General features: G+C 34.1%; 1 protein-coding gene across 2 annotated transcripts; it reads right to left on the minus strand.

The window, feature by feature from the left end:
- Positions 1-457: 457 nt before the first annotated feature.
- On the minus strand, positions 458-6,143 carry LOC147398960 (type I inositol polyphosphate 5-phosphatase 8-like). Of its 2 annotated transcripts, XM_086448336.1 has the most exons (7): positions 5,710-6,141; positions 5,517-5,613; positions 5,239-5,349; positions 4,511-5,119; positions 2,315-2,578; positions 1,323-1,542; positions 458-705 (listed from the first exon to the last, which is right to left on the minus strand). In XM_086448336.1, exons 1-7 carry the CDS (start codon positions 5,807-5,809, stop codon positions 580-582), a joined length of 1,527 nt encoding a protein of 508 aa, XP_086304462.1. In that variant the 5' UTR covers positions 5,810-6,141; the 3' UTR covers positions 458-579. The 2 variants fall into 2 exon arrangements, with proteins under 2 accessions (XP_086304462.1, XP_086304463.1); XM_086448337.1 differs by lacking the exon at positions 2,315-2,578 and having other exon boundaries at positions 5,710-6,143.
- Between the last annotated feature and the right edge of the window lie 5,017 nt (positions 6,144-11,160).

The raw sequence follows: 11,160 nt of genomic DNA on the forward strand, positions 1-11,160 counted from the left end.
GTAAAATTATTAACTGATTTGGACATCGAAGTGGAATTGAAAGCACTCCATCAAAACTCATCAAATAATTTGTGAAGAGAGAATCAAAGTACTTTCATCAAATGTACCATATATCTTGAGGTGTTGTGTAAATGTCATATATTTTGTTGGGTTACGCATAGTTGTGGGACTGCAGCACCTTCAGTCCAAATTTTTTTAGAGTTCTGAAAAAGGGTAATCGTGTAATATTTTCTTAGGAGCTTTTTATTTTTAGTGATTTATTATCGGGAGAGAGTTACATTTTTTAATAACTCCCGATTTTATAAATATAGATTTCTAGGGCTATAAAATGTATGAGAAAATAACAATAGTCCTTGTTCTGTTTTGTGGACGTAGGAACACTGTCGAATCATGTAAATCCTTATATTTTGTACAATTTTTATTATCGTCGTTGTTTCGATTTTTCACAAGTGGAAGATTTTTCCTCCAATATTAACTATCATTGTTCATTATAATAAAAAATTTCACAAGTTGTATTTTCCCAACACTCAAAAATTTTAAAATTCTAAAAGATCAAAGAAAGAGCAGAAGAACAACAATTTAACCTTCATCTAAATCATGAATGATGCCAAGGATGTTGTCGTTGTTGGGTTTTGTATCGGATGCTTCGATATCTTTTACCATCAACGAGAGTAGTGTACTTTTGCATTCTTTATCACCTTCACCCTACAAAAATCGAAAACAAATTTTATTTCTGATTCTTGGAAAAATATATATACTGAAAGTAATTATATTAGTAATTTTTTTTTATCCGATGGTTATTTTACCAAAAAGGGTGATAATTTTGCAAAAATTATTGAATCACCCATGTTTGAAATATTTATAACTGTAATCATCTATACCCAATTTTGTAATTACATATTTTTACCAAAACAGTTATGTGTATAAGTCGTAAACTCTCATTTGTCCAATAACGATTGTGTATGTCAAACAATCCTTTTTCGTAAAGGAAAATTACAAAAAAATCAGGTACATAACCGTTTTTGTAAATATTAAAATAATGACTAGTTTAATAATTTTCACAAAATAGTAATTTCATCTATTGTAATTTTTGTTTTCACTTGCACCATTATAAGGAAGTATAGTTACCATCCCAGCCATCCTGATTGGATGATTTGTGGCCACTTGATCTACGAAATAATTTTCTAAGATGGATTGATCAATGTAGCTTATTGGCTAGGAAAATTTCTACAAAGGACCAAACTTTCACAAAATGTTCCATATGTCACTTATATACAATATATATGGTCTATAAGAGATATATGTAAAGTTAAAGTACTTACTTTCTGATTGTTGGGAGGAGGAAGGGGAGGATGGATTTGAGGGAGAGCCACAACCGTTGGATTTGTTGACTTGATGACTTCGATAGGATTAGTAGACTTGATGACTTCGATACGTGCAGAGAACAGAGCTGAAACGGGCCTATGGTCCGAGAATTTGCTTTCACTTCGAACATAAGATAGTTGTTTCACTCCTTTCCCGTACCACAGTATTCTATCACACCTGCATCATCATCATCATCCACGTGTCTTATATTGAATCTTTGTTACATATCTCGAGAACTGAAAGAAACCAATTAGTGATTTTCGACGGTTCGATTTGAACATTTTTTTATCTTAGGCTGGGACCTCTGTCATCCATGGGCTTTTTTATAGACAAAACTTTGTGTGAAAATTCTCAAATTGAAAGGTTAGAAATAGTCAATCAGGTTGGACATTGGTGTACAAGCCCACCAAAAAATGACCATTTGTGGATTGGAACTATATGATCAGACCAATAATTAGGTATCAAGAATATTGGTTGAATCCAACAACTAAAATTCACAAATTTGGATGATTTTTACAATGTTGGACCTCCAAAGGTGGGCCTAAACATTGACCAATCATTGATGGTCTTCAAAATTCACTCGACAACAACGTTATGAGAATACTAAAAAGTCATTTAAGGTGTGAAAATATTATACGATAGTCCAATTAAAAATATTTAATATAGAATCGTGATAATCTAACACCCCCCTTTGACATATGCCCCCATCACAGGACCGTAGATCACTTGGCTCGGGATAGATAATAAAAGATTTTTTGGTACTATTCCCCCCCACCCCACAACCCCACAAAAAAAAAAAAAAAAAATACTATTGTACTTAAGTTATAAATTTACTTTCTTACCCTATTTTGAACTTCATAAAAGTGCACCTTAAAAAAAAAAAAACCCCATAATAGTAATAATTATAATAGTAATTTGTGTCTCTATGGTTAGTATTAGATAATTGTACCATGCCGGAGTTCTTTGCTTCTCCCCTGATTTATTAGGGAGTGCACCTGAGTATCGATTGCAATTTGAAGAAGAATACTTGTAAGTAGGTGCAAATTCTATGTTCCCTTCTCTCCATCCTTGGAATACTCCGCCAAAGTATTGTTCCCTTCGAAGTTGATCGAATTCTTGCAAAGCTCTCCAATCTTCCTTCAATATAAGTTTCCTAGCCAAATTATCTTCTAAGCACAACCTGTAGTTGAGATCCCCAAACCAGAATATTCGACTGTTCCAAAACCCATATGTTACTATCCATGCCATTCATAGACTATATATATATATATATATATGGGTCCCGTTTGCCACCCTTAGTTTTACCACACACTTTAACAAACGCGTTTTGTCTTACATGGGTTAGAAGTTTCGGAATGAGCTGATTTTTGGTGAGGATGATCTCTATGGTGAGGAGATCATCCTCACCAAAAATCAGCTCATTCCAAAACTTCTAATCCCATCAAAATTGATTTACGAAAAATGGACGGTCCACGATTGTAAACATGGGGCTAAACATTTCGGAATGGGCTGATTTTTGGGGAGGATGATCTTCTAATCATAGAGATCATCCTCACCAAAAATCAGCTCATTCCAAAACTTCTAACCCATGTAGGACAAAAAACGTTTGTTAAAGTGTGTGGTAAAACTTAGGGTGCTGAACATTTCCCTATATATATATATATATATATATATATAGGGAAATGTTCAGCACCCTAAGTTTTACCACACACTTTAACAAACGTTTTTTGTCCTACATGGGTTAGAAGTTTTGGAATGAGCTGATTTTTGGTGAGGATGATCTCTATGATTAGAAGATCATCTTCCCCAAAAATCAGCTCATTCCGAAATGTTTAACCCCATGTTTACACGTTGAAAAATCGTGGACCGTCCATTTTTTGTAAATCAATTTTGATGGGGTTAGAAGTTTTGGAATGAGTTGATTTTTGGTGAGGATGATCTCCTCACCATAGAGATCATCCTCATCAAAAATCAGCTCATTCCGAAACTTCTAACCCATGTAAGACAAAACGCGTTTGTTAAAGTGTGTGGTAAAACTTAGGGTGCCGAACGGGACCCTATATATATATATATAGGGTAGCGTTCAAGGGCAAACTTTTTGGCAAAACATTTTTCAAAACATGGGTTAGAGGTTTTGGAATGGGCTGATTTTTGGTGAGGATGATCTCTACGGTGAGTAGATCATCCTCACCAAAAATCAGCCCATTCCAAAACTTCTAACCCATGTTTACCAGCTGAAAAATCGTGGACCGTCCATTTTTTGTAAACTGTTTTTGGTGGGGTTAGAAGTTTTGGAATGGGCTGATTTTTGGTGATGATGATCTCCTCACCATAGAGATCATCCTCACCAAAAATCAGCCCATTCCAAAACCTCTAACTCATGTTTTGAAAAATGTTTTGCCAAAAAGTTTGCTAAAAAGTTGGCCATTGAACGCCCCCCATATATATATATATATATATATATATATTTAAAGAGAAACATTAACATCTAATGCAAGCATTGATTGTTAGTAATCTTCAATACCATGTTTCTTTTATAGAAGTTCATAATAAGCGGAATAATGATTTTCTGAGGCCTCCCCCAAACATACGCCCCCATCACAAAACCGCATATCATTTGCCTCGGGATATGCAAAACTATAATCTTTTTCTTGTGTATCCCAAGGCAAATGATGTATGGTTCTATGATGGGGGCGTAGGTCAAAGGAGGGCATCAGATTATCACGACTCTAATAAGTAATCTTTTTTTTTTTTATCTTTTAACAAAAATAAATTTATTGTCATTGCGCAATGGAATTTTTGTAAATAATATTTTAAAAGATTGTGTAAGATTTACTGAATATCATTCTAAAATGATAATAAAACCATTGTATTTTGCCACTAAAAGATTTAAAAAAGGATGTTTTTAATAATTTTTATTGGAAAAACAAAGTATTGGATGTTGCTAACTTCCAATAGTAATCTTTCTACCCTTGAATTTAAGGGGTGGTCGTCAGCCTACTTGCAAATCCTAGTGAACTACATAATGTGGTTAGCCAATTTTTATTTTCTCCTTTTTTTTAACCAAATTGATCCAAAACCGAAATTTGAAACCTTAATAAAAATGTTCATTTGTTTTTTTGCTGGTTATACGAATACTACTTACTCATGTCCTAAGATGGTGAGAGGATGTGGATTATCATCGTCTTCACGAAGTCTAGGGAAAGAAGTTCGTCTGAAGATCTCGGAAACCTGATAATTCCGCCGCACCTCATCACCATTTTTCTCCCCCGAAGCGAGGTGAGCAGCTATGAAGCAAAAACTCGTACCTTCGATCGACATGCTAACAGAAACTGACCCCTTGTTCCCTAAATATCCCATAATACCACAAGCGACTGAGCACACCTTCACATTGGAGACACAATACTTCCTAAGCAATTCCTTATTCATCCAAACACTTATAAACACACCCACCATCTTTTTGCTTGCCATTAACTTGTACTTGGTGTGACTATTTGGTTCCTCTATTTGAAGCTTTGGTTGATCTCTAGTTGGACTCAAAGTTCGACTTCCATTGGTCCCCCTTGTGGAACTTGGAATTCCCACATGGTTATGATCATTGGTGGAATTAGAATTTAACATGGGTGTTAACGAAGGACACCCAAATCTGTTGTTATTGAGGGTTGTACCAATAAGAGAATTCCATTTAGCCGCCGAAGTTGTATCTTCTGCTCCAATTACATTTCGAGCTTTCAAAGGTACAATCTCCTGAAACCTACAAAATAAATCTTGATGTTTGCGCGTTTACTTCTAACAAAAATGTTGATTCAAACTACGAGATTATGAAGGTTTTTGGAAATTGAAGTCATCCATTGTGATCAAATCATGACATACCCAAGAACATAGATATCCGCGGTTAGCTTGAGATTCAACCAATCGGCCAAGTCCACCGCCAAGCTACCGACAGGAGACCTTCCAGCAACATTCCATGTACCCACAAAAACTCTACCATAGAAAGATATAAATCAATAAAGTCAGACAAGATATAAATCAACAAAAATAGGATTTCTAAGGTTATAAAAGGTCATGAGAGGTACTAAGAAATTTTGAGCAATAATTTCTTTATCAAAGATAGTGGATGAGATGAGGAAAATAATAATATGAATTCATACCTAAACTCATTGGTTAGAGTACAAGAACCCATCTCCTTGGACTGAACAAAATCATCTTCCGAGTAATCATCATCATCGTCATCTCCCTCTTCACCATCTTCAAATAACCCAAAATATGTCAAATCATGCAAATTTGCTCAAATTCCATTTTTTTTTTCTTCAAAATACAAAAAACTCTATCACTTGATTTTACCTGAAAATTCACTTAAATGAAAAGGGTCTTCTCCCTTGTGCCTCCACCTGAGCCACCTACTCAATCGTCTTCGCCGAGAAACTTGGTCCTTGTAATTCATAACTCTCGAGAACGATCAAGTCCATGCCACAGCTACAATGTATCATACAACAAAATAATTTTACGCACAAATTCAGCTGTATCTCTCTCCCCCAACACCGATGGCTACTACTACTACTACTACTACAGTATGGTTGCTATTGGCTCTAACGTAGGTTGGGTTGTAAGAGTTCCTTGTGTTAATCGCCCAACAGCTATGTATGTGGTTATAATAAGGTTACAAACACATCAACCCTTAAATTATTTTAATTCTTAGCGACAATCCCAACCTTTGTGTTTACTAATAAATCGTTGACCTCAATACACATGTGGTGTGTTGTTAATCTTCTAAGAAATTAATTTCTTGGTTTAGTTTGATTACTTTTGCAATGGGGAACTATATACTATATAGACATTTTAGACGTCACATGCCACTTGTACTTGATGGACCACCTCACATAACCATATATAATAAATATATAGAAGGATAAGGTACGTACCATTAGGACCATTTGATTGGTACAAGAGGACCCACGTAGTTGATTATAGCAATCAGTACTAGAGATGGGTCCCTACCATGTGTGTGACCGTACATGGATGGTAGATTGAAAATGATAAGATGGTAGTGTGTAATGTGACACATTTGCTGGAACAGAGATTTTGATTGTGAGTAATCCTAGCCACAGACCACAGTTTTAAAATTCGTTGAGTCGACTCAAAATTGAGTAAAGTCAACCTGACTCAACTCGATTGGATTTTGGGGTAACTTGCCTCTACACCTTGATCGAACCAAGTGAATAATGCTGAAGTGATCTCAAGATTTGGACCTCACATCTCACACCCTAACGTGAAAGTGAATGGTAGATGTTTTTTCTTGAGATACGAGCGAAAAAGCACCCATGATTCTCATTCATTTTCAAGTCAAGATGTGAGATGTGAGATGTGAGATTCAATTTAGAGGTCATTGCAACACGACGCTTATCTGCTTATATATAACAATAATGATTTTCTAGTGTCCCCCTTACACATACTCCCTGACATGGTAGGGATTAGAAGCATATAATCTTTTTCTCGAGATACAAAATTGCACATATTTATGGGGATGTACAATTGTGTATCCCGGGGGAAAAGTCAATGGTTTTAACCCATGCCATATTAGGGGGTATTAGAAAATCACGGCTCTATATATAATTTTTGGAAAATGCTGAAGTAAAATAGACATTGACATCGTTTTAGACATTACTAACGTGGATGTGTCTATAGAATCATGGATGCTTTTTATCGGGATATGAGTGAGAAGCATCTATAGACTTGTGCACACCAATGTCCCAAATGATGTCAATTTCAATTTTACTCCAACATGACTCATAATTTTTTTATGAACCATGTTAGAGTAACATTGAAATGTACATCAATTCTCACATTCTGATGTGATAGTGCACACATAACAATAAATGATTTTCATTCATATTTCAATGAAAAGCATTTATGGTTATGTGTGTACCACTACGTCAAAATGGACAATCAATGTATATTTTAATGTTAATTCAACATTATCTTTTTCTATCGAGTTAAAATATTTTTTTTTATTCATTAAGAAAAATAGTTGAAGAATGCTGAATGCATGTGGTCCTGGTATGCAGTTAATATGGCAAAGATATAGAATCGCACATCTTTTTCCTGTGCATCTTGATGAAAATGATCTATGGTTTTGCACCCTTGCCACATTAGCTACGTACCAAGACCACATGCATTCATCACGACTCAAAAAAGTTACATGGACCAAAGGACCATGCAGAGTGACCAAGGTCCTCACTCCTCATCATTTGAGTCACGTGATAGTTCACATTGGTCCAAATAACACCTCATCCTCCTGGAGTTAATATTCTGGCCTAGCTTTAATAAAATTAAAAAAAAAAAAAAAAAATTCCTCATCTATGTAAGATTTTTAAAATGGAGAGTTATAAAACAATATCTATTTTTTGGTATTCATAAAATTTTATTTTCTACAAATTAAAGATGAAATTAAACGGATTAGATTCAGTTTGCATATTCATTAATCGGATCGGATCAAGTACTTGTTTAAAAATTTTGGTTCAGTAAGCTAAATTCACAATATTTGTTCATTTTCAAACCCTTTGATCAAAGTTAAAAAAAAATGTTTTTGTTTGGATAGGCCATTAAAACTAGAGCACTAAGTGATATTTTTTCAAAGTGAACCTCTCTCAGCTGTAGAAAAATGTTATAAGGTGTTCTATCCATGAGTTGCCCTTGATCAAAAGTCAAACTAATCTAGTGGTGGTGGTATTATTTTTTTATGCAAAAGTTCATCACGTGGGCCCATAGAGCAGTGATGAGCCTAATAACAATAATGTGCGGTGTGTGCGTGTTTGACCTTCCTATACATCAAATTTAGACCCTTGGATTGAATTTCTTGAATCGAGTGTCATTGTTGGAAAGATCTTATTTAGCCATCCTATAAATAAGACTTAATCAATTATGATCAATTATTAAAGAGATTATGATTAATCAGGTGGTCCAGATCAATTATCATAAATGTCGTGTGTATGGTAAGTAGTACAAGGCAAATGGCAATTCCCAACATACTCTGACACATCAAGATCACCCTTAATCAATGACCGACAATTTGGCACAAAGGCCTAGATCGGGTGGTCCATGAGAGAGATGACACAACTACAAAACATACATTAAAAGCTGGAAACTTGAATTGAGAAACCAATCTCTTTCAACGCTTGTGACATTCTAACAGAATCAATAACCAATAATAATGGATGATAGTAGCCATTATTGGCGTCCTCAATTAATTTGGTACGCTAGATGTCGTTCCAAATGACAAGGACATAGGTTCTTTGGTCATAATTGATAATAAAAATTAAAAATAATGATTTTTTTGTTTTTAATTATTAATTTAATATTTCATTATAATTTTTGTGGGAGATATTTTGCATTTACACGGTTGGGATTGTGTGATATGGTCCCCGTTACTTATTAAGTAAATAAATAAAGGCATTATCATTTAGGATAAGACACGATCTCGATCATGTAAACCCAACAACCAATATGTTTGAGATATGCATTAGAAGGATATATAATATCGAAATATGCATAAAATCTCAACCGTTGATTATTAAACAGTCTAGTTCATTTGTTATTACCTGAGTCGTATTTTCTAAGTTAGCCGAACCCAATATATATTAGGAATAGATAATTTAAAACACTAATACTGGGGGTGACATTGGATTTATTGGGATTCTTACATATCTGACGTGGAGGTGCACACAAAATTGAAGATGCTTTTTACTAGTAAACGTGTAACTTAAGAGTGGGAGAAGGGAGTTTTTCGAAGAATCTTGATAATATGACTTGCTAGGTGGCATACTCAATCGACTCTTTAATGTGAACCAGTTCAGGTTAGATGACTTCCTCGGGATACACTTTTTATGAAAAAATGCAATCGTGTATCTTGAGAGGTACAGATCTACGATTCCAGAACCTATCCACGTCATAGAGTCGATTGAGTATGCCACTTGGCAAGTCATTTTATCACGATTCTTTTTCTACACTCAAACTATGTTTGACTCCATTTGGCAAACGTACGGTTGAGATGGAAGGAAAATCACAATTTAATTTTATAAAAGACTGTACACTTTCCTAATGATACGGATTTCATAGAATTATTTTTAGAGTGATATAGAGTATAGACACACCCCTATGTTTTGTGAGGACATGGTTAAAGTACATTAAGTACACCTTGAAAATTGTTTTTTATGCCAAAATCAATCTTTAAAATTTAATTTTTTATTAAAATACCCCCAAATGCTTGTTTCCAAAGTGTACTTAATGTACTTCAAGGGGCACTCGTTAACAATATATTTTAGAAATAAAAAATGTTTAGTGCGGTAGATGAGATGATATTCTTTACGTGAGTTTTCAAATTTTTTGGAGTGGATTCCCATAGTATTGAGAGCTGGGATTGGAGAAGGATTTGGACCAAAGCGGGAGTTGAGAGGCTCTGACATCACTAACAAAAGGATTAGGCAGGAACTATTAAAAAAGGAGTCGTGATAAATTGGCGCTCCTTATTGACATGGCAATGCATAAAATCATAGATCTTTTTTTTCGGGATACACAAGGAAAATGATCTATGATGTTGTGCACTGCCACATCAAGAGCATCAATAAAGAGGGTCAGTTTTTGTGAGTCCAATAATTAGTAGTCTTTGATTTTTTTTTGTTTTCGATAATGCTGAAGTAACATTAAAATGTGCATCGATTATACATTATGATCGATGTATACAAATGAAAAGCATCTATGGTGATGTGTGCACCACTACATCAGAATGTCAGAATTGATGTACATTTCTATGTTACGCCACCACAACTTTTTTTTTTTTCTTTTAAAGTGCTGATTTTGTAACTTAACTTGATAAAACAACTCAAAACTGACGGGGGCATGTGCAAAGAATCATAAATTTTTGTCTTGGGATATGCAACTGCATATGTTTATGAGATGTACAGTTATGTATCCCGAGGCAAAAAAAAAATCTACGCTTCTTTACACATGTCACATCGCTGAGATTTTTAGTCATACCTTTTTTTTTTTTTAGTTTATTCAAATGGGGTGCAACCAGTCACCAGTGGTGTGCAATTAACACGTCTCAAAGAGTGCCTCTGGACAAAACTGGTCCAACAGTGTAAATTCAGAGATAGCCACCTGGCATAAAAAAAATTAGGGTCTGTTCTTTACAGAAGCTAGCTTCAGCTCCAGAAGCTGGCTTCTAGAAGAAGCAGAAGCCCAGAGTCTGAAAAGCCATATCCAGCAGAAGCTTGTTCGTTACATAAGCACAGAAGCCAAAAAAGCATGTTCGTTTGATAGCTTTTTATTACTGGATTCTGATAAAATGACCAAAATACCCTTAATGTTGATAATGCACCCAGAATGCATAAAAAATTATCAGAATACTTTAATAAATATATAATTACACTAAATACATATATAAATATAATAAATTTATATTAAAAAATTATAAAAATAATTATTTTTAATTAAAATAAATTTATAAAATTTATAATTCTATCGAAATTTCGGCAGCATCTCCTCTTAAAAATGGACATATGAAATTTTCCTAATAAAAAAAATACCTGCATAATGCACTGCATAATACATAATATATCATCCACGCAATATCTAATACACATGAACATTAAAAAAAATACATAATACGTACATCAATATGTTTTAAGTCATTATAGTTCATTATTGTTTTAAGAGAAATGTTACTATTAACATTATAATAAAAAATGATCAGAATGTCTTAATATATATATATATATATATAATTATTTTACTTTA

This window comes from Akebia trifoliata, chromosome 7 (assembly GCF_017979445.1).
Source record: "Akebia trifoliata isolate Shusen 1 chromosome 7, ASM1797944v1, whole genome shotgun sequence".
In the NCBI taxonomy this organism is placed as follows: Eukaryota; Viridiplantae; Streptophyta; class Magnoliopsida; order Ranunculales; family Lardizabalaceae; genus Akebia; species Akebia trifoliata.